Source organism: Epargyreus clarus, unplaced genomic scaffold, assembly GCF_041222505.1.
Source record: "Epargyreus clarus isolate Ecla_fem2 unplaced genomic scaffold, WU_Ecla_fem_2.2 ptg000009l, whole genome shotgun sequence".
Classification (NCBI taxonomy): domain Eukaryota; kingdom Metazoa; phylum Arthropoda; class Insecta; order Lepidoptera; family Hesperiidae; genus Epargyreus; species Epargyreus clarus.
Genome location: NW_027332217.1, coordinates 249,836 through 275,849, shown reverse-complemented (window position 1 = coordinate 275,849; position 26,014 = coordinate 249,836). Strand labels below are relative to the sequence as shown.

General features: G+C 34.0%; 1 protein-coding gene across 12 annotated transcripts in view; it reads left to right on the top strand.

Annotated features, from left to right (window-relative positions):
- Nucleotides 1-26,014, top strand: part of Tomosyn (syntaxin-binding protein tomosyn) — a 311,646-nt gene that overhangs the window by 234,561 nt on the left and 51,071 nt on the right. For 8 of the 12 annotated variants that reach the window (XR_012102579.1, XM_073076315.1, XM_073076313.1 and 5 more), the window contains exons 2-4: nt 1,023-1,120; nt 19,375-19,557; nt 25,222-25,263. Coding sequence is in view for 10 of the 12 variants with exons in the window: in XM_073076315.1 (XP_072932416.1) it covers nt 1,023-1,120; nt 19,375-19,557; nt 25,222-25,263 (323 nt within the window). In the remaining 2 variants the exon portion in view is untranslated. Of the gene's footprint in view, nt 1-1,022; nt 1,121-19,374; nt 19,558-25,221; nt 25,264-25,608; nt 25,666-26,014 lie in introns of those variants that run through there. The other 4 variants (XM_073076316.1, XM_073076314.1, XM_073076309.1 and 1 more) reach the window with 2 other exon arrangements.

Here is a 26,014-nt window from a genome sequence, read left to right as displayed (position 1 = left end):
TCTAATCATACTACCTTTTATTATAAACTTTCTTTTCTTTGAATATAAAGTTCAGTATTAAGTTCTGGTTTAAACAAATTATGATGTTAGTAAACTAACTAAATAATAGATTATACCGCATATTAAATGATTGTCAAGTAAGCAATGAAGTAATATTAATTTTATCCATCTATCTTTTCATGTAGATCGTCTTGCAAAATTCATATTACCTACTATCAAGGCGGGATTGTGTTCTCCTATCAGAAAATGACTCTCACTGTTGATGGGGATTTTTACCTTAACCTCCATAAGCAAATTATTGCTAAATAATTTTAGAAATGAACGCTTACTAGTGAAATTATTATATAAATTTAACTATAATACTAATTAATAAAAAAGATAAGGTGTTATTCAACAGATGCTATTTTATAAATAATCATTAACAATGTTGTGTTTATCGCTCTCTCCGGCTTATCAGAACCACGTTCAGGTCACGCCTAGGTGAAAAGTATAAAGTACTTAAATACACCAATGTGTACAAAAACGCCTCGTATCATATCATCCTATATCTTATTCCAGGACTATTTAAACTGCCCCAAAGAGTTATTCAAAGACGTAATTCCCATACCTATATTCCCTAATAAACTTTTGAGATATGGATACCGGGTAAATATATTGAAGAGTTAACCATATAAACATTTCTTTATGTAGGTGTATTAATATATTTTTAATCATAATAAGTATTAGTTAAACACATTGTTTAATTTATAGGGTGAAGAAATAAATAAGTTAACGGGTCTTTATTACCGCAAATTTAACAGCGTTTAACACTGCTTTTATTAGGCAGAAATAGGTGTGGCGGGGATGCCGCCGGAGTCGAACCACAAAGGCTTCTACCACCTTCAAAGAATTAATGAATACTTGCAATTTCAATATAGCGAATTTTATAACTTAATCTTACAGTAGTTTTTACGGACGCTCGTTTTAAGTTATGATGAGTGTAATAGTTCAAATCATTTATTGGTTTATTTTGTTTATTCCAGACATTCCGACACGGGTTCCCGTTCTCCCCCACGGCGCTGGCATGGGACCCTGTACAGAAACTACTGGCCATCGGCGACAAGGGCGGCAATCTCAGAATGTATCCTTTTCTAATGTTCAAGCGTACAATAATACGTATGTTCCCAAAGAAAACTATTGGTATGTTCAAGTTTTAATAACATTTCAAATAAAATAATGTGCTCAACGATGCGCGAAAACGAAGCGATAAAGTGTAAAGTGAGAAAGTTGATTTAACTTTTTTCTTATATGCTTATAACGTGACTGTTAAGTGCCTAAGGTACGAGGTCGACCAATAAATACATAGGTATTACATTATAAATATGAATAAGCCAAACTCAATTACATATTTACTTTAGTAAGTAAATAAATACTTAACAATGACCTACAAGTGCATATTCTAATTTGATGTAATTGGTACATCCGCACTACAATTTGTACATATAGGAGTGCAATAAAATCATTTAATAGAAATTTTATAGTTACACATAAATAGGTATATTTTAGGAAATTTGATTAAAACAAACTGCAATACGATTGAAAGTCACATTCATAAATTATGGCTGATGTAACAAAAATACTTGCGCTCATCACAACATATTATATGAAATAGAAACAATTAATTATAGTAACTATTACATTGTTGCATTGTTTAAATTTTTTGCAAGATATGACCCGATGCGCCTTTCACCGCACTGATAACAATATAATTAATCTGTTACTATGTATGATGTTTTATATATTAAATAAATGTTTAAAAAAGAGATATGGCACTATCAGTATAGGTACATCATCAGTGCATCCATAGTAATAAAAATTTAAAGTAGCTATTTATTACGGGTCGAGAGGTAGAGCCCTGTGACAGACGGACAGACGGAGTCTTGGTAATAGGGTTGCGGTTTTACCCTTTGGGTACGGAACCCTAAAAACATAGGTTAAATACTGGTACCGCTATACCTTTTTTTTCGCGGGGAAACCCTTCATGGGTTCCTCTCGGCTGCGAGGTGCAGTGGAGAGGATATACCGGACTCTTACCGGCTAAAACCCCACGGTGTTCCTCTGAACGCTCTTTGTCGGGACCACGGGTACGCTAATAGCACTCGTCCGCGGTCCCGACGGCAACCACCGCTACACCTACCTATCTAATAACAACAGTAGATAGCGCCATTGTGTTCAGGTTTGAAGGGTGTGGTTAGCGACAGATATTTATATGGAGCGTTTCAACTAAATCTTCAGAAGTAGCCAGACATAAATGGCCGATATCACGTATGAGTTTAATCGTATCTAAGGTTACATAACAAATGTCCATCAGTGGCATTAGCTACTAACCTCAAGTCGATTTTATGACCCCTTGGAACTATGGAACGATATATAATATGTATGTGCGTGAAAATTCTATTATTCAACTCGACAAATAATTTTAAAAAGCAATTAGAATACTTTAAAATTGTTCTATTTGACTGACAATTTATTTAATAGATAAAAATAAAACGATCGGAATAAAAACATAAAGTGATAGAATCTAGAGTCGGAATGAATTTTAATTAGAAAAATTAATCAAGCACTCGAAGCACGGCGGGATATATTAATTTTTGCGGGAAATTTATAAAAATGGCGACTTTGCCGAAATTATTCAGAAGGTATTCATTTCTTAAATTCAAAAGAAAATTAATCTATTAACTCGACGGATGGTTTGTAATTAAAATATTGGAATGATTGTATTTAATTCGAGTTTCCTTGTTTATTTTTGAAAGGGTTTTAGAGATCAAATAAATATTTTAACTTTGAATGGCGATAGAACCCTTACCATGAGTTTTTACTTTTTGACAAATATGACTGTTTTGGTATTTGTCTACGTATTGCCCATACAATTTCCAATCAGCGCCTTTAGCGGATTGTATCAGAACTATAGTGTCAGTAACGTAACATTAAATGTCTTAATTGACAAAATGGCGCTTTATGTTTTGTCTCTCTTTTTTGCGAACATGTGAGGCAGACAAAAAGACTTGAGCACTTTCTTATTGTTACGTTTACTAAGTTTTCTAAAGCAAATGGAACAGAATAATGGATTGAGTAAACGTAACGTAAAATTGTGAGATGTTTTGAAAACTCATGGCAAGTGTACAGTACAGTTTGACTGGAGAAGCTACCACCGTTTCGTCTATTTCTAGCGAGAAGTTGCTATATGTTGGTCGAAGGTGGGTTGAATTATGTCCATGGACATAATTCATCAAAGAACAGAATTTTACATCTAATTATATTAAATTCGCAGTATCCAATAAAATCTACCATAGCGCTCAGTCACCGAAGGAAGTTACACAAAAAGTGCAAATAATGTTACAACGCAGCGATCCACGAGGCTTATCTAACTTTTTTGGTCTAAGCACCTATTATATAAAACAAAGTTAGTTATACGTAAAACTGGTTTAGTATGTTTGTGGGTCTGGCACCCGTCCAGCACACTCCCGAAGGACTCCCTTTTTCTTTCTAAAATCTCACTTAACTAAATTAAACAAAATACAGACATAACACTAACTCATTATAAATGTAATTTCGCGTTAATCTTAGGTATTTAAACATAACTTTTTTAAATTATTAAATTATCTTTGTGTTTATAGATGCGGTGATAGCCTAGTGGTTAAGAATCTCGGCCTCTCGATCGAGGGGTCCGAGGTTCAAATCCCAGGCACGCACGCACCTCTGATTTTTCGAACTTATGTGCGTATTAGAAATTAATTATCACTTGCTAAAACGGTGAAGGAAAACATCGTGAGGAAACCTGCATACCTGAGAGTATAATAAAAAAATCTCAATACGGACTTGGCCAGCGCGGTGGACTATGGCCTAATTCTTCTCATCCTGAGATCCTGAGAGAGTTGATGATTATGATGATGATGGTTTAAACATAAAATTTTGACAGAGAACGCTCAGGGCAAAGTGCACATTTACACGAAAAACGAAACATTTAAACAAAGGGTACATTTTGCACGAATGTTGCTTATATACGTAATTTAGATGAACTAATATAATAAAATAACTAAAGCGGACTTACAAAGGACTTTTGTAAATTCCTCCCTTAAGGGACCTAAATAATGCTTCTAGCATAAAACGTTCGATGTAAAGAATTATTACATTTTATTTAATTTCAAGTGAATAAGAAACGAGAATTCTGTATTTAAGCCGTGTATTTCAAAGTTAAAGTCGAATATCACCAAATTCTATTTGAGTAGAATATCGCAATTCTTTCCGTTTGAAAGCGCTCAATCCTACAATACAGCATTGTATCTCAGTCGTTCGAATGGAAATATCCTCGATCCTGTTGGAAGATACCTTCAGGTTGAAAGGAATAATAGGAGTCATCTGTCGTTACGGGAATAATGTGTACATTCTTCTATATGTATATGTAGGTATAAGTATAGTATGAATTTGAACATGGTTCCGTTTTGGTCTGTGGTTTCTGGAACATCCGGCCATTCCAAGGAGACTTAGCATTGTCTTACGTCATATCTAAAATGAGATTCCTTAAACTTACTTACTTCCATAAATTGGTTTTAGTACAAGGTAATTATTTTTGAAGATGGAAGTAGCAATCTCTGGAGGTCTCTGCTACCTATTGACGTGTAGAAACAACATAATACAGACCAGGGATTCTGTCTGAAAGCGATCACGGATACAGTTCTTTGCAGAACTAATGTGGCCCTTCATAAATAATTCAGTCTGTATCCATTCAAACTTACGTTTTAATGAAAAATACCAAAGGCGCTATTCCGTTCCCTTAAATAAAATTAGTACGGCACAATGCCAAATCATAGCCATCCAATTCGTAATTTGGGATATGAAATCCGTGAACTATCAGCAACGATCATAATCATCATTAATTAAACCAAACATTACGTGACTGGCACGAACCCCGCTTCATATAAATTACTTCGAAACTCCCAGCTCACGATGACAACCAACTTTGAACTCCGATTGATCATCGTAATCTACCGCCATCACCGCTTAACCGGTTATGACGGGAACAAACTGGATATATCCACTCGTAACCGGTTATATCAGGTTTCCAGAAGGCCCCCGTTTCTTTGAAAGCTTTGACAGTCGCGGAGTGTTTGTGAAGCTCTCGAGAAGGGAGGCTAGATATGCCCAGCTTTCTTTGAAGCTGTTAAAAAATAGACATTTAGTCGCAGTTTTAATGCCAATCAAAAACTTCGTGTTATTACTGATTCACGAGTTTTAAAGACTTTGTACAATACAAATTAACAAACTTGTAATACACTTATAAAGTTAAAGTTTTAATTGAACTTGTTATTCTTCAGTATCAAAGAAAATAATTGATAAACAACGTCTGAAGGTCCCGATGAAGAGAACTTTGTAGTTTTAGCTTTTATACACTTGGCTACTAATTTTCAGAGACAAGAATACTTTGATTCGCCCTTGTCCCTATATTTCTGTAGATAATTTAGGACATTCTATACAATAAAGACCTGTAAATAAACTTTTGAAATAAACGCGTATTCTGGAAATAATTATGTTAATATTAAAATAGAAGTAATAAAGTTAGTTTGTTCAACTATATTTTGGTATTTTCAGAGCTTAGAATGCCTAGATTGGTATTACGGGTCTATAGTGGTGAACGATTAATTCCGATGTTTAATTAATTGTTTCGTAACTGAAATATTATTGAGTATTTGCTTTCCTTTGCGAGTTCAATTTGATGGAAATTGTTTTAGAGTTATAAATAGTGTTATGTAGAAGTTAGTGGTTTGAAATTGTATACCTACAAATGTAACTTACAAATGTTATCAATGTAGCAAACAGTAGTGATTCGGTCTCAGTCTGAGATTCCAACGTTCGAATCCTAAACGCGCCTCTGTAATTTTCGAATAATTTATGTGTTTTACAAATTATCACTTCCTTTGAAAAGCCCTTCAAGTAAATCTGTAACCTCAAAGAACTTATAAACTACTCACAGGAATGAAGTGTACCAATCCGCATTTTGCCATCGAAACTGTACCCTTACCATGAGTTTTCAAAAACATCCCACAATTTTACGTTTACTCAATCCATTATTCTGTTCCGTTTGCTTTAGTAGACTGAGTAAACGTAACAATAAGTAAGTGCTCCAGTCTTTTTGTCTGCCTCATATGTACGCAAAAAAGAGAGACAAAACATAAAGCGCCATTTTGTCAATTTATACATTTAATGTTACCTTACTAACACTATAGTTCTGATACAATCCGCTAGGGGCGCTGATTGAAATTTGTATGGGCAAATACGTAAACAAATACCAAAACAGTCATATTTGTCAAAACGTAAAAACTCATGGTAAGTGTACTGGCCTAACCCAGTCACATTCTAAAAGGAGATCCTTGTCCATAGCTTGTATTTGTACCTATAGTGTATTTTGAAAAAAGTAATGGGTTGACAACGACATAGCTTACAGTTGCGGAATAGTAAATATATATTTCTATTTCAGAAAATAGAATATGTACGGAACTTTCACGGTAAATAGCACAATAAATACTAAAGCAACTCTATTTCTGCTTGTGGATTCCGGCTCAATAAACACTTGTCTACACCGAACAAACAAACGGAAAGGTTCACATTTGAAAACAACGCAAACCCGAGGTGCCATATAGAACTATGAATGGCGAAAGTTGCGCAATAGTTTTGAAGTAAAACGCGGGAGATATAGACTCTTCTTCGATGGTACGACACGACATCTTATTATTGACTTGATGCTTATATAATTATTATTATTAATCGACCAATGCCATACATGTATTATAATTCAATTAGTAACAAATTTTAATTTATGTTTTATATAATTTTGTTGAATTTTTGCAAATCTCAGACAGGTAGAAGACACTGGACTGTAAGATGTACATAATATCTGTGTAATAACTGTGTTCTAGCAAATAAAGAATTTGAATTTGACACGACACGGCACCGATATTGACAGTTGTTTGTCAGTTCTGTCAGTGTCAGCCATAGACAAATCTAAGTAGATGCGTGTGTACCCATAGATATATTATACTAATAGATTGGCAATCCGAAAGAGTCAGAGCATAGTATACGTGTGTGTTAGAGCGAGATAGACAGGCGAGGCCATTCACGTATAGGCAGTCAGCCCAAGTCAGCCTGACGTTTATTATTGTAAAACTAAATCGCGCTTATTTTTCAATATTATTAATCAAAAACAGTTAAAACAGTGCTTACTAAAAGTGTTTGGCCATGGTTACGTGTGCTGTACCTGGATGTAACTCATCCAAGAAAGAAAACCCACAAAAATGCTCATTTCACATGTAAGTACTACATTAATTGTTTAGCTGTTATAGGCAATATTTTACACTTATTACGAAAGTGTTATATACCAAAAGATAGGAAAAATCTTCGAAATTTATCACATAAACACTAGAAATGCACAGAAATGCAAATAAAAAAATTAATAAATACGTGAATAGTTGCTATTTCTTATCAAATTTTTGGTGTTGCGTATTGACAATATCGATAAAAAAATTATCGATATTTCTAATTCTAAAGTATATAGTTTAAATAGGTTGCGTGCAACTTATATAAAATCTTATCCGGCCTCACCTTTTTTTTTATTGTTGGATTAATATTTTTTGGGCGATTTTATCTATGTAAATTTTGATAAAGTCTTGTTAAACTTATTTTTTTTTTTTTTTCATAGGCCAATCTATACTGACATTATAAAGAGGTAAAGTTTGTTATTTTGTTTGTTTGTTTGTAAGGGCTAATTTTCGGAAATACTGAACCGATCATGAATTTTCTTTCACAATCAGAAAATAACACTATTCAGGAGTGCTATTGGCTATATTTTATTACGATTGAACAAAAAGTCACAGGAAAATAAATATATACATCAAGTCAGCGGAAATTGGGAAAGATATGATACTTTACCGGCGTGCGCTGACTAAACTGTTCGGTATAGACGAACATGATGTTCATTAAATATTAATCCTATTGCATTGTTAAAATTCTTTAGGGTATACATTTTCAGAAGTATGGTAGGTTATTTTTTTTAAACGCGGGCATTATTTATGCCCGTATGTATTTTTGAAATACATAGGATAACATGTATAGTTATTGGCTACTTACGCGAATGTAGACTTTAAATTCGTTTTAAATGTATACCGGGTGAATCGCTATTTTTATAGCTTCGAATTTGATCATGAAGGCCCATTTGACAAATTTACCCTAATTGTTTTTGTGAATGTTAATAATAATACCTTTTTATTAATTGTTTATTTATTTTATAATAAATATTTATAATAAAATATTTCTTGCAGGTTGTATTAAAACCAATACGTAAAGTATCGTCATATGTTTATAGAAATATATCTCCAGTGCCCTGTACTTCTGCAGGTAATGTTACTGATTTGGACAATTCTCCGAGGAAGAAGATATTGAAGCGTTTAGAAGACGCTTAAATAGTAAACAATAAATAAAAAATAAAAAAATCTTATGAGTAACGTTCATAGTTTTTTTAACTCCCTTACACCTGCCAAAAGGTATGAAAACTCCATAAACTGCATCAATTTATAATACAGGTAGCAAGTAACTACTACAATTTGTTTCATAGCTACATAACTGCGCGCATTGATGTTTTTCTTTTTTTTATTTATTGGCGGTCTTCACCAGCATAATTAATCTTTAGCGATTGTATCCTCTTTAAGTCACTGACTGAACAAACTGATAAATAAATTTGTTATTGATATCTTTATTTAATCGATATCGATACATTATTAGCAGTAACACTAGCGATGCACACTTTGGCATTTCACACACACATAAATAATCAGTTTTTGGTCTCGCTTGACGTTTCATATTGCCAATCTACCCTACGTCAGTAGGATAATATATCTATGTGTGTACCACAATCTGAATGAAGCCAAGCGTGCCAAAATTTTCTAGCTACTATGACGTCACAAGGAAGAATTTAAAGAAGAAAATCGAATCTCTAAATTAATAAAAAAAACGATCCAAAAAACTAAATAACAAACTGTACCTACAACTTGTCTGTAAACATGGTCATATGAGAGATTTCATGATAAACTCTCCATTATGATACGCAAACTACATACACTTGCGGCGTCTATTTAGATATTACGTCTGTGTTGTCGTTGCGGTGTCGTGTCGTCTAAAAAGCGCCCATTTCCGGGGAAAGTTAAACATATAGTTGGGTGTGTTTGCCAACGTGTGACGTCACGCTCTTTTGTCTCGCTGTATCAAAGCACAGTGGAGGCACAAACGCAAGCTTTTGCTTTTAAAATAGTACCAGTAGTCCAATTGTAGTATTTTAAAACTTTGCGGAAATGTGACCTAGATTTTTATTGCGAGTATCGAAAGCTGGAACATACAAAGTTTATTGTTTGTCACTTAATTGTTAATAAAGTAACGAAAAACAATAAAGTATCACTAAAAACAAGGTTTTTGGTTTTATACTTTAATGGTCGTAGTATTTAAAATATATTGATTAAGAAACTAACAAATTTAAAAAAATAACTCAACTTTTTTAAAAAGGTTAAGTTAACGCGTAACTATGTGTCTGTCTGTCTGTCGTATTGTATCTCCTAAATGGTTAGTCGATTTTGATATTTTCAGTTTGAAAGCCGCCATCGAGCTTAACTATAAATTAAGATTTTTTTCAGTTGTTCAAAAATCTTATCAAATTTGAGGTTGGCTAAATTATTATAAATTATAGGTATATATTTTTTTATAAATTCGTAAGCAAACTCAACAACAAAACAAAAATAGAAATATATTAAAGTGGCCATATTTAATTTTGCAATTCCAGATTTTTCTTTGTAATCGGAGACAATCTAATTAGAATAGAAAACAAGATGGCGGTTGACAAAGGGACCTCACAATAAGGGCAACAGAATTATGAGGAAAAGTTTGTCGCTACTGGGTCGGCTGTAAATGAATAACCAAAGTTATCTCGTTAAAATGGATATGAATTCGTTACATTTCGTGTTTCTGTTTCCATTCTGCTTCGATGTATATAAATCAAATTAATTTATTCATTTGCAAAACCGTTTGTAAGTATATATTTAGATAATAGCGTTGTAACACTTTTATTATACTTTATTAAGTTATGTAAATAAATAAAATAAAAACTTATTATAAGAGCGTTATAAAAACAATTAAAAAAATAATTGAAACTTTTCGCTTGAAATATAATTCTGGCTCTACATTTTATTGGCCGTATTCGTGATAAAAATATAGAAACAATAAAGGCAGATGAAGACGATATATAGACGAGGGATTAAATAAAATTAACTGGATTTAAGTAACTAGCTGGATTCAATTATTTAAATTAAAATCCATTTAACACATTTTTAAACATTGTTTATTGAAAATTTACAAGAATTTTCTAGTCAAGTTTGGCTTTAATTACTCTGGCTGTTATTTTAATGCGATTCTAAACGTTTTCAAAATTAAACAGAAAGATAAACCATTCTACATCTACATAGTATAATAAACAATAAAGTAATTACTTAACAGTGAAGTTTATTTTTATTATATTCAAGCAATAAATTATTATTTCCAAAGGAAACTTGCTCAGTCGAGCCCAACAGCTGTTAAGTAACTTAAATAACATCTAAACGTTGCCTATAAAAGAAGTTGTAAAAATTACGATTGCTGCCGGCCTTAATCATAAAGTTAGTGCGGCAGCGGCCTAACGTGGGGTCATAATTTTTACTATACAATTTTATGTAGGGAAAAAATATCGAATCAATACAGCGTAATCTTTGTGCATAATATGTTTAATATTTTATATTCACTTGGAGTTTTTACTGCAAACAAAATGTACATCTTAACATGTTGATCGTATTCATCGATCGAAAAATTACAATGTTGATCGAATACGTTAATTCCACCTTCGAGCAACTAATATTGGTGAACGAGGGTGGTACCACCGCCTGTTTTATGTTACTTTTATAGTAGTCCTTGCATTTTGACGGTAGGGTATGAATACAGACTGAATTATGAGGCAACCATCTTATTCCTCAAGAGTAGCAGCGCTTCTGCTGTTCTACGTTAGAAATGGATCTTCTCCATAACGAAACACCTTGTAAAGTGGTGGTAGTTATATTGACATTCAAAAAGTGTTCTGTAAAGAACCTATTTTGAATAAAAAAGATTTATTGATTGATTGAAACATACGGGCTCTATAGCCTTACAAAATCAAATTAAAATTTTTGTTCAGCGTGAACATTTACTTTAAATCCACGTTTTAACTCGAAAAAAATGAAAACGATCGCGCGTACCCAGCCTTAGCTGATATTCTCGCTTCGCTAAACGTAATAATTTCACTAGAAAACGCTTTTCACGGAACCTTTGAAGATTTTTAAGTTGCTAAAAGTTGCCTAACATTTTGTAAAAATCCATCCATCCATCCTTAATGAAAATTAAAATAGGTTCGAAGTTTACAAAGAATATACGGTCTAATGACTTTTGTTAATTTGTAAATAATATGTTTTACATTAAGTGAGTGTAACTTTTTGCCACGCTTTTATTACCTCGATCTATATTTATGTATGTAACGGAATCTTTGAACTCGATTTTTACCAACTTTAAACTGTCCGATTAATTAAAAATTTTGAACAATTATAAAGAACCGATGACAATACACGTTTTTAATAATTTTATCCATTCTCCTCATCAAGATCGTCTGAAATCAGGATTAACAGTTTTCCTTGTGCGATTTTCGCGTGGTTTTTAGTTTTAAAACTATTATTATTACATTATAGAAGTAATAAACAAACCTGATGGTAAGTGACCACTGCCGTACTCGATATTAAACAAGGATTCGAAATGAAGCCGATCACAACGCTTTGTCACTTGTAACGACTAATAACATCGCCCCGTACATAATTGAGCCGCACAGTTCATGTAACCAGTATTATTTATAATAACAGAAAGAACTGTGAATGTGTGTTATGTGTTATATGTTATTAAATGGTCACTATGGCATGTATCCCCATCCACAGCAGCTCTAAATAGAACAACTCCTAATCAATTTTGTTTCACAAGCAAGTCACGTTCGGGCTGCCGATTTTGTTATCCGAGCACTCAAAACGCAGAAAACATAGCGAGGGAATTTAGCCAAACGTAACACTGAAATATTAACCAACGGCGGAACAGTATTTCGCGCGGTTTATTGTCGTTGACCAATCACAGCGCTGTATTTCGCACGCTTTATTGTGTTTGACCAATAGCAGCGTTGTATTTTCGCGCCTATTTATTGTTATTGAGAGCTTTGGAACGGTTTATTGATATGATATTTTAGGGCGAAAGCCATTTTAAACATATTACTCCTTTTATTAACTACAGTTTGTTTTAAAATAGCTTATTGAGACAAAAGTAATCTGTTCATCCGGTTTACGGAATATAAATGTATGGTTACTATAATTAATTTGGTAGATTCCTATATGCTAAAACTCCGGAAGTACCATCGCCACACCTATTGGTGCCTTATAACAGCAGTATTATGCGCTGTTGTGTTTTTTGATTTGAACATAGATAAGTATAGATATCTCACCGCCTTGTAATTGAAGCCATTAAATCGTTTAAATGGCTGTCAATGTGTAAATGTAATGTGTGTGTCAGCCATTTAATGGCTGTCATGGTGTAATTTACGCGGAACAACATTGTTCCGCGTAAATTAATTAAGTGGTGCAAAAACACGAAGTCGAAGAAAAAGTGCGGAGAAATATCATTTTATTCGTAAATGCTATAATAACTACATTTTTTAATATTTTTCTAACACGAAAATAGATGACAGTGACAATTTCAATTCAAAACGTATATCCATGGGCGGCAGTGGCCACGTATCATAAAGTGAACTGCATGTTCGTTTGTTACTTTTTAACAGACTTCAAAAAAGGAGGAAGTTTCTCCATTCGACCGTATATATGCTGTTTTTGTTTCAAAAATCCCTCGCACGACATAATTGCGTTGATAGGCAGTTTTCATCTAACCTATTAGCCTTCTAATGGAAGGCTTTTAGTTTTTAGTTGCAGCGTTCATTTGCCTTTATGACACAGTAAAAAATACAACGTGCTTTTATAAATACAATACTTGTACACAAAATTGTTTAAAGTTGAGAGTAGTGTGAAGTATGAAGCTTTTGTGGTTTACGAGCGAATAATGGCTGCTTCAACATACTCTTAAAATTTTCACTCTTGTCGAAAATACGACTTATATGGCAGTCAAGTAATTTTTATGAAGTTTGACTCGACACCTTTATACGTAGTACGTTTAAAAGTGGTAGAACCCTCTGTATTTTGATTCTGAAGGCACCACCGTCACACCTATTTCTGGCTTATAACAGCGAGGTTAAACGCTGCTGTTTCAGTTTCAAGGGTCAAATCGTAAGGGATATATACTTTTCCGAGACATTCCACCTTAGCCTCAGGAGAAGCGGCGCACATGTGGCTGACCTCAGGTATGTCCATTCTCCATGGACATGGATGCAGTAGTCACTCTCCTTTAGGTGGACTGCATGCTCCTCTGATACTCCTATATTATATGAAAAAACGTAGTTAGCACCAATGTATATAAAATGGGGCGTTTATATTCCGTTTTTACGTAAGGTTTTATGAATGACGAGCTTTTGTCCGCGGCTTCGCTCGCGTTACGAAGTAATTATTTCATCCCCTATTTTATCCCTTTGGGGGTAGAATTGATCAAAATCCTTTCTTAGCGGATGCCTACGTCATAACATCTACCTGCATGCCAAATTTCAGCCCGATCCGTCCAGTGGTTTGGGCTGTGCGTTGATAGATCATTATGTCAGTCAGTCCTGTCAACCTTTGAGTTATATATATTTAGATAGTATAGTAAGTAAATTTATTATAATTTTGATACAGCAAATGAGTCCACCCAATAGTAATTGGACATCTGTAACCAACCTATAAAGTTAGTTTTGCCTGAAGCCGATCACAGAAGTGTTGCCAATCTTGAGGGTATGTTTGCCCCATATGTAAGTTAGCCTCATTTGCATTACATCCTTCCACCGAAATGCAGAACTACTTCACGCTAGAACTAAGTGTAGCCGTGGTACTTTCGCAGTCAAACCATACTACTTTTAACATCTTTAGATTAGATTCTGTACCATCAGCATTAAATATAAGCTTAAACTCATACTTTTTTAATATTACAAACATTATTTAATTATGATAAAATAACCCGGATCATATTAATCGGATCGGATCACACAAATTGATTACACCGTTCCGTCCGTCAGCCGGCCCATTAAACTTTGATGACCGATAATAATCATTCATTCATTGCTGTAAATGAGTCGTAACTGTGAAATAAGTTAAGCAAATGAATGATTAAATTGTAATGGAGGTCATTATTTTCGGACAGAAACATTAGCATAATGTTATAGTGGACACAATATTAATTTATTAGCATTATTGCCTTAAATTTAGTGCTTAATATATTGAAATATCAAACAAGCATGCAGTACACCTGATTGTAAGTCGCTACTGCCGCCCATGGACTTCTGTATTAACCCCGGATAGGAATAGATTCTGGCGGTCGGCAAAAGAGGTGTTTTTATTTCTGAAGATTAAGTTGGGCCTACTATGAAGAATATATCCTTATCACAGTGGAACAGAACGGGACAGCAATTAACACTACTTTTATTAAGCAGAAATAAGCCAATTGTGTTCGTAATCCACCCAAAGTTTCGGATTCGATCCCTTGCCAGACAAGACAAATTTCCCGAGTAAATTGTGTATACTTGTGTCATTTTATTTTACCTGTCTCGCAGCTAAAACGTGTGACGGCGGTACCACAAGTACCACGTTCACCGTGAAACCGCGGCATTCCGTCGAGTAGTATAATTAAATTTTAATTAACGCACACAACCCGTTCGAATCCCGTGCAATGTAAACGGACGTTCAAAGCGGGTGTTTACTTCGCTCGGTACACAAACAAACACGTACACAACAAACGAACGGAATCCGTTTAATTGTACTTAGTAATTAAGTTTCCATTCCTTTTTTTAATTATTAAACAGCAAATGTGCTTGAATTATATGCTATGAGTTTAAATATTATTCTTCACTACCTGCATCTATGATCAGTGTATCCTAATTGTTTGATACCTTTCATTTGAGGTTTGAATTCTCAGGAGGCACATTTGATGTTTCAAAGTTATTTTCATATTATAGATTAATTAATTTTGAGACAACCGACTAAGTTATTTAAAATATCTTTAAGATTTGCAAAGTATTACAATTTGTACTTCACCAGCGCAGTAAACTTAAGCCTAATCCTTCCTTTGTCGGATAGGAGACCCGTCCGTAAATATTTTGCTTATACAACAATCGTCAATAAATATATTTATTGTTTTATTATCCAAGTTAAATTATGTATCGTAAAATGAATAATTTCTTTCGCCGCCCTCCCTAATAAAATAACTTTTAAAGTACTATCTACTTGACGATCAAAAAGAATTGAATTGAACTTGCGTTAGAACTTTAGCCAGTAACATGAATAAGTTTCTAAGAGTAAACTTGAAAGATTTTATGCTTCAGCGACCTCTTTGCTTAAGCATTAAGGGTTTCAACTGCCCCCAAGGGGTAATATAACGCCCCATAACTCATATCCGACATGAAAAGAATCTTAAGGAGGGCAAATTTGTACGAACGGTTAGTTTTTTGAGCAATTTATTGTTAAAGACATCAATGTGTGCAGGTTGTGCACCTGCACACATTGATGTCTTAAATGTATTAGATGTTAAAGGTGGTAGAACCCTTTGTGGTTCGACTCCGGTGGCACCACCGCTACACCTATTTCTACCTAATAACAGCAGCGTTAGGCGCTGCTGTGTTCTGGTTTGAGAGGTGTGGTAAGGGTGACATACTTATCCGAGGCGTTCCAGCTTAGTCCTCAGGGGTAGCGGCGCGTCTGGGGCCGACCTCACGTTCACCTAATCCTATTTGGGGTCTATAGCAGTATAGCAGTAGTCCGCTTACAATCAGATGGACTGCATGTTCGTCTGCTATTCCTATATTATAAAGTAATTAGTAAAAACGTCGTCGTCATCAATTGCCATCCCGTTGCTGGACACAAATGACTGTACTCCTTAGGTTTTTCTACTCCTTAACATTCCTAAACTAATTGGTCCAAACTGTATGCGACTGTACTTTGTCTTCTACTGCAACAATCATCAGTCCTATTAGAGTTTTGTAAACGATGTCCATAGATTACAGTAACCAATAAAAGTCAAAGGAGTGTCCTGGGACAAACATTTACAATGATAGATATATAGGTAGATAGATAGAATATTTATTTACACATTTATAGTTGAATTTAAACAATTAGCAATAATAATATTTTTTAGCTTTGAATCTTTTGCGGTAGACGCAGTAGAACAAACGGGAAAGTCGAGCGATTATTACGTGGCACAAAGGGTAGAACTGAGGTCTAAACTGACCCCAGAGGACCATAACTCATATTGAACGCGAAAGTAACCTCGGCCATAAAGGTCCCCACGATAAGGAATTGTTCCTGACATATTATATTCTGCCTTCGGAAAATATGACGAAAAGAATTTGGGTTGAAAATTGCTTTAATATCTTTATTAAACCATCTTAGTATCTAGATATATTTTTCGAATACCTCTATTTGATGTGATGTGTCTCTATTACTGTATACCGAAGTTTTGCAAAATGGTGTGATGTGTCCATAGATTAATAAAGATTACTCACTCCTAACAAGAAAATGTAACCAGTTTTGACAATTGAAATTGTCACTCTCATCTATTTACGTGTTTGAAAAATTAAAAAAAAATGTAGTTTTTAGAGTATTTACAAATAAAACAATATTTATCTGCACTTTTTCTTCGATTTCGTGTTATTTTTGCATCACGTAACTGCACATGTCGGAATTGTTCCGCGTAAACTACACCATACCAGTCGGAGACGTAATGGGTAAACAGTCAGCCATTTTACTTATGTGTCAGCCATTTAATGTCTTCCTTCAATTACAAGGCGGTGAGATATCTATACTTATCTATGGATGTGTCAATCAACTTCTGATTTTAATAAGAGTTTTACAAAAGCCAATATACCTTTACTTTAAAAGTTTGTATGAATTTATCCTTCAAATAAAATAAAAATACATAATGTTCCGCGCGCTAAAACCCGTGCTAAATGAAATTAAAAATTAAAAAAACTGTACGTAGCATTTTATTTACGGTTAGTTATTCAACAATAATGAAGCACAAACGAAAGAAACGCCGCATATTATGTAAATACCTGTACCGTTATATGATTACATTCTACTGTAAATACTGTTTCTACCCACACGGCGTCGTAGCGAGCTTGTAACTAATATTACGCTTTAAGCCCGCGCTTAGGTAGGACTAAAGTAGAAACAAATTTAAATATTTAATCGAATGTAACACCTACTAATATTAAATGGAATACGGTTTTTATCGATTAGGTTTAAAATATACTTCATACACTATTTGTATTGCACGAGAATCGTAACGAACCTTTGTGAAAATATTTTTAAGAAATAATTTGTTTTTGTCTTCGTACTAAATACAAAAAGAAGTCAGTTACTAAATACAAACGATCTGTTATTTTTAATATCCTTCAAACCGATTGTACCATAAAATACTAATAGATTGTACAATAAAATTATCATAATACATAAATATAGTTCAAAAAACTAAAAAACACGCTTTTATGATAAAATCAACTAAAAAGTAGAAAATAATTTTCAATCTAGGAATCAATTAAGGAACAGTAAATTGTATAATTGTGAAAAAAGCGTGGAGTGCTCCACTTATCGATTTACGAAAAGCACCCCACACTTTTTCCACAATTATACAATTTACTGTTCCTTAATTGATTCCTAGATTGAAAATTATTTTCTACTTTTTAGCTGATTTTATCATAAAAGCGTGTTTTTTAGTTTTTTGAACTATATTTATTTTATTAATTTTTAGTATTTGTTGTTATAGCGACCATCATTACGCATCGTCTGTAAAAAAATCAAGTGTCTATCTATTACGGTTTAAGAGATAAAGCCCTGTGACTCACGAACAGACAGCGGAGGGTTTCGTTTTATCCTTTGAGTACGGAATCCTAAAAATCATTCTACAAGATGGTATAATTGATATGTTTCAGTACATTTGAGTTATAGGGAAATAACATTATTATTTCCCAAAGCTAAAAATCAATCTAGTAACTTTGCCTGAACACTCCATAAGGCGCTTCCTCTCGCCTCGAAAATCGTTAATCCTGAGGATATTGATAAGGACAATGGTACAAAATTATTAAAATCGTGTATTGTCATCGGTTCTTGATAATTCTTCAAAATTTTAAATTAAACTGAACGTTCAAAGTGTATAGAAATCGGGCTCAAAGATTCCGTTACTGTTACGTACATACATACATACAAACGTACAACCCAAGCTAATAAAAGCGTGTTAAAAAAGTCGTAAAATAATTATTTTCATTATTTGTTCCTTAAAACAAAAAAGATATTTTTACACTTTTAATAAAACAACGCAAAGCAAAACATATTAACTAAACACGTAACACCTTTGAAAATGCGGCAAACATTCGAAATTGAAGCTGAAGTCACGACTTCAAGCAGCTGCAGCGCAGACAGCTCGAAATTCACAATTTGGCGCGATGCTCCAGCAAACATCCCATTTCACAGCATTAGCGTAATGGACGCGAGCGCTCCAAGCTCCCAACATATTGCCCCGTCCCCGTACGATCCAAATTTAGAAGTAATTCACGGGATAGAAACGCGGGAATAAAAGAATTTTCACTTCTCATTCGGATTTGGACTTTGGCATTCGAATTTTAAAATATTACAGATAAGTCTAGAGATGTTAGAAATGCGTATATATTAATGTTTATTGTCGGTAAACGTTACATTTTAAAATATAAACATTCTGCGACGAATTTAATGTAAAATCTTTGGTTTATATTACAACTATTATCATTTTATATTAAATCTTGGTTTGTTCTCCACATTTTCTGATAAATTGGAATGCGTATATGTGTTCTTTAACCACACTCTTCAAACCAAAACCTAGCACTTGACTCAGCTATTCCAAAGTACAAATAAATCTGGCGATCTGAGAGTCGAAAATCTAAATGTATTTTGGGTGGTAGGGCGCAAAATACACTTGCTACTTGTAAGCGATGTGGTCTCCGAAGACTTACAGGGTTCTCCCGCCTTAAATATGATTTGATGTGTCTATACTGTATCTTCATTTTAATGAATTTGTTACATAAAGATAAGATCCTTAACCAGCGTATAGACTTGGCGGTCCAGGCGTGGATGCCCACGTGCGCCACGAGACCGGCGAGGCGGTGCTGCACGCGCGCTTCCTGGTCAACGAGGGCGCCATCGTGACCGCCTGCGCGGACGACCAGCTCCACCTCTGGACCTTCCGCCAGAAGCTGCCCCAACGGGTGCAAACGCTCAAGTTTCAGAGGGAACGGTGAGATCTCTGTGCTATGTTATTGTGTTTTGTAGTGTATAGTATTAGTGTGGGCTAGCGGTGCTCGAGATAAGAAGAAACCAAGAGGATAAAGGATGAAGTTGGAATAGTTTTTAGTGTAGATCTGCTAGATAGACTTAGACAGGTCACGTAAGGTTTAGAAAGGATGTAGTCTAACTTCAATATTAGGATTAGGTAAACAAATAATCCTGAGATATAGGTTGTATATATTATTTAGCGTACGTTACACAAGAAAATATGATATAAGCTACCTCAGGGCATGAATGGACTGAATTACTTATAAACATGTTTATTGCATACCAGTGTATGGTTTACGACGCAACTACACCTAGAGTATTTCCTTACTATTTAACCAATTTAAAATAACATTTCCGTAATAACGAGGAATTAATACATCAAAATTGTTACGTTTGTATTTAGACTAATGTTTAAATTAAACACGAAGATTAAAGGATTGAACAACAAATAGATTAGCGAACAAAGGCCGGTGGGCCCTCAACAAGCTGTTAAATAAATTATAACAATGAAGAACGAATGTTGACGGCGTCGGCCCTCTGCCCTACGCCACCGGCCCTTGCCACTTTCCACATTTTTTTATATTTACCATTAGTCATTTGTTTTCTATATTGTGTGAGAGAAATTCTTTTTTTTTTAATAATTTAAAGTAGCAAACGAGTGTGCAGTGACTGCACGTGGATGCACTGCAGTCCATCTGATGGTTAGTGGCTACTGCCGCCCATGGTTGGCTACCTCTGTTCTATAGTGAGTTGGTTACTGATGTTATCACATGAACTGTAGTGACCATTTATCATTAGATAAACTGCATGCTTGTTTGCTACTCCAAAAGAAATTGAAATAAGTTATACTAAAATTTATTCTATGATCACAGTTATTTGTTAATTTTATAGCTGTCGTTCCATTGTTTTACAGCTTGTAGATAATAAAACTTAATCGTTTTGAGCTGAATACTTTTTTACAGATGTATCATAAAGAACTTTTTCATAGTCATTACAATTATTGGGTTTTTAATGTTCAAATTAATCTTTAGCAGCGTCCTACTACTTGCTTGTAGGGTAATTAAAATGTTTATATCCATATACACTCCAAAATGAGTTGGCCAGTCCTGGCCTTGGAACTCTCACACAGAGGTTTCAGTCGTGGGCGCCATGGACACACAAAGACGAATACACAATATCCAGAACAGAAATCTGAATTCATAATTTAGAAGATTAAGTCTGTCCGGTAAACGAACCTGGAACCTACAGCTTATCAGACCGATATTGTCAACAACTTCGCCACACACGTCAAAATGCAAATTCACTGCATTTAACAAAGCTCCTTAAAAGTTCATATTTTCCTTCTAGACATAATTCCTTGTCTTATTACCATTGAGGCTTATAAAAACTAAATACAGTGAGTGAGGCCAAGGCTAAAAACTTTGTCCGCACTCCGCTCTTATCATTTAAGAGCCAAGTGTTTTCGTTAATTTAACGGTTGCTCGCCCATTGTTTTATGGCTGTAAGGAAATAAAACGTAATTGTGAGGCACTAGCTTGAAAATTCAAAGAAATTGGAGCAACGCTCAACACTGGCCTTGACCCCATTTGAACAGACTTTTTAATACATAGCCTTAATTCACGATGCCTCTTTTATTTATGAATCGCTTCAAATTATTGTGAAACATTTAAACGTGTCTATTCGTTTCAATCAACGTTCTCGTAATTATAAAGTGATTAAATTATCGCGCAATAACGCCGAATTGAAATGCTAATTGGTATTCAATAATTAATTTTACATTTATTTCTTCATTATACAGTTATAATATTATGTTAAACTCTCATAAATAATAATAAATTCTAGCTGAGGATTGAATCTGAAATGTAGAGCCAGTGTACTTTGACTGCGTGTTGATGGGATGGATTCGTATGGAAGTACCACCGCCTCCCGTATTTCGAGCGTGATGCAATTCTGCATTTCCGTGGTCATATGTGGTGACCATTTCAGTCCTCGCGAGTGACAACGCATCCGTGGTCGGCCATAACTAGAACCCATATAAAGTACCCATATAACTAGAATCCATATAAAGTTGATGGTGATCAGACATGTTCATTGTCCATGACCACTATCAGGTGGACTGCATACACGCTTCCTACTAAAGATTCAGGATCCAATCGAGGCCATTGGTGACCAAAGTGCCACACGTCTATCCACTATGTAAAAATTACCTCTAAGACGCAACAATAGTTTATTTCACCATTCACATATTTTGTCTCTAACTCCCTAATCTGAGACGGTAAACACATTCAGCCACTTGTATAATGGAGTGTCGCTGTAAACTAAGATAAGGCGAGACACGCGAGCGCCACCTGTCGCCCGCCGCAATGCGATCTAATCCTGACTGCTTAAAGACGCAGCATCCCGCACGTGAGAAACTACATTTCGTCAACTGTTAGCTGAAACGATTAGCGGTAGTTCACATTCTTGTGTTTTTTTGGAGTTTACTCCTTAAGAAACGATTTGAGTTATAAGGCCCGGTACGGAAATTTTATGAGGAGTAAAATCAAGTGTAACACGAAAAGTTGAGGCGTAACGTAGAAAGAGACAAACATATATATCTGTAGGATTGAACGTGTAAAAGAATGAGATGGAATACATTACACAGCGTATCTCATTCTCGGGGTCTCCTCTTTGCGCGATACTTCGTAGTCTCACTGTATAGTTCACTACCTCCAGTCTGAGAGTTGAATGTGTGCGTATGTTTGTACAACTTGTATAATGCTGCCGAGTACAGGGTATGCATGCTGTATAATAAATGCATATAGTAGCATCTATTGTATACATCTATATACAACGTACATAAACAGCAACCTAACCATCAAGTTTTAATGTTTTTATTATTATTATTTATATTATTTTGTAACATACTTTATGTAATACGCATTATTGAAGTAATATAAATAATCCGAATAATTACAGATATATGTTTGTTTCTCTTATCATTTTAGCAGATGCGTTCATTTACCCTTTTTTTCTATTCGATATATATCATAATTATCGTTCGTAAGGAGTAAACTCCAATCGTGCGTCGTAGCTGACACACACACACTTTTTTTTTTAGCTACAACGATTTAATGATTAAAAATCCAAGTATTTTCGCATGGAGGGTAAACTTTTTCTCTTCTTCTCTTCCTTGTATGTATGTCTCAGTCTTTAGCACGTTTTTCGGTTTCATAGGTTTTAACATATTATTATGATATCGTTGGATTCGTCTAAATTGTGGGAGTGTTATTGCTTGTTTTTAAACAGTCGATTTTCTTTTTGTTTTTTATAATTTTAATTTTCTCATGAAAGTTCACAATTTTCCAATGTTATCAAAAATTATCCTCGCTAATTAAGTAAAGCTTTAAGTACAAATTAATGTAACATATCTTATAAAATACAGGCGATTTAACCATTTAATTTTGAAAATTCGTCACAAGGTTTGTTTTACAGTAGTAAGTACTAAATTTAAACATGAAATTAAAATACTTATTTTTAAACAAGTACCAAAAAACTATTTAACAGATATGAATACCGTATTCATTTCTATTCAACGAAAATTATCGGGATGCAAATAATTTGCACCGTTGATGAGGTGGGCAATTGGATTTAAATCCAATATTTAAAATCGATACATAATCAACACATTGAGTCGCGCGGCGCTGGACGGCAATCGGAATTAATTTCCCAGCTTGATTGCCTCATCATATTCCTGTTTATTTGCAGCAGTAATATTCCTATTTTAGGTCAAATGTAACACGTATTCAATACAAAATGTACGCTGCTATTCGGCAAAGTGTATTTTACGTTTATGTTGAAATATAAAGCCTAACGCCAATAATTGAAATTTTATCGGGTTTTTACAAAAAAAGATCATAATTAATTCAAGTTGTTAATAATACAAATAAATTGATTTGAAAAGCTTGTTTTATTCCTATGTTTGTAGTTCGAAAATAAGCTTTACGTTTACAGAATATTTTATTAAAACGACTCTATTGCATTATTGAATTTTCTTTCAGCCTACTACAATTTCTCAGGATAATTTTAGTTTATGTAAGTTTACCAAATAAATATAACGAAAAACATTTTAAGGGACATTTGTATGCAGGTCTACGGTAAACTAAAATTTACAGACGTAACTATACCAGCAATAATTTATAGGCCAATAACAGATAATCGCTAATTCCCTTAATTAATACGCCCGACTACTATTATATTAATTGTACCTCTATTTAGATCTGATCTGATGTACTGGTGTAATGTTACCTCGATACTCAATATTACATATAATCATCAGATTTAGTATTACTGCGTGTTTGCGGTCGAATTTATTGAAAATATTTGAAATAATTGTTGATACTATCGTGTTGTTTATTATGTTTATTGGCAATTAATTATCGCCACTTTAAATAATACTTTAGATGAATATTCTTGTAATGTAATGTTACCGGCTCGATACTCTATATTATATGTAATTATGTGGTTTACTTATGGTTATAATTGCGTGTTTGAGGTCGAATTTATTGAAAATAATTGATACATAGTTAAATGTATCGTTTAAGATTGTTTACTATGTTTATTGGCAATTAATTATCCCCACTTTAAGTTAGGTAATGCTTTATATACCTTAGGTAACGGTTAAAAAGAGTTAGATACTGACTTATATGGGTAATAATAGTTCGAGATATGTAGATGTATTAACATTTAAAAAGGCTTCTGTAAAGAACCTATTTTGAATTTTAAAGAAATATTTAAATTTGATTTGATTTGAGATATACGGTAATGAAACGCGGTTCACTTCTAACATTGTATAATTGCGAGTGTTCTTAATAAGAACTTCTTATTAGACGAACATAGCTGTCTCTAGACACTTGAGTTACAATAACAATGAACAATCGCCTAAGTACATTAATATTTTTGATGTACGACTTCTATTTTACTTGGATTTGGTGATTACTACACAACAGACGAATTCCAACCTCGTTAGGTATTTTCACACGGATAATTCTGTTTTTGTGTTATAAGTGATTTAAATTTTCACGCACGCTTGCTTCTCAATTTACACTTTTGTGTGCCAAAAGCAGCAATTTATTGATAATATATTTATATACATATACATTTTACTATACGCAGTATATACATTAAATGGACCCACACAAAATAAATCTGGTGTTATATAAGGTCGCAAATATGATAGTGTAAAATAATTGTGCTTGTTGTACTTTTACAATGGTAATGAACCCTCATGTACGATGTGGTGGGTTCTAATTTTGTGTCTGTCGTGTCATTGAATCTATAGGTATACTTAGATACAGGTTAGTTTGTTTCACAGTTTATGATATAGCTAGAATTTGATTCTCAAAAGTCTCAATTCATATTTTACAAATACGAACACACCCATAGAAGACCATAACAACATATCCTATATACAAACCGTATGGAAATAGTTTAGTAATCAGGATTACATAATAGTCACTAATTTGTGGAATGCCTCTAGACCTATACTCACAACGGTCCATTACTACAGTTAAATTTAACTCAACTAACTTTTCAACTAACATGTTCGCACTGTCACTATAGCTAGGCCGTTTGCACATTGTTACAGATATTGCATCAAACTATCACGACAGACTAAAGAAATAAAGGGGTGAGTGTGTGTTAGTTTGATGTTGTCTGTCTATGTTGCACGCTTCACCCGCCCCTCTTGCGTTGACCCCTGTTACATCCTAAACCCCGTAGTGAATCTATGTTTGGTAGAAAATTATGGAAACAATAAATGTTTAGGACACCCACTTTTGAGTTTTTTTTTAGATTAAAACAAAACAAAATCCCAAATAAAAAGTACTATTTTTAGTTTACTGAATGACACACGTAGACAATTTAGTTTCGTAGTTCCGATGAATGTCGTGCATGTGCTAGACACCGTAGAATGATTGTAGCGCGTGTCTACGCAGTGTGCTACGGGACATGGCTGTCAATGGGCTACGCAGTGGCTACGACACGCTACGAGGTGGCTACGACGTCCTGTATCCTTTGCTTGCGATAAACTGTAAGTCATTTTATAAGTATTGAAGAATTATGAATTTCCTATGAACAATTAAAAATATCTAATCATATTGTCTTAGGATATTTTAATAGGTTATTACAAGAACTCTCTAAATATGTAAAAGGTATGAAGTATTGCACAATGTTGCAAATGTATTATATAATAGTTTTATTTGACTCAAGTATGAGTTATAAGTACTTTATCGATATTAAATACTTCGAATGTTGTTCGAAAATTCTTGCCTACTTCCTCTATACCTTATTTAGATAATAAACGAAATTCAATTTGAAACAAACAGCCCTGTAGAATAGCTACTTTTAGCATTGTTCTTTATTGAAAGAAGTTAAGAATA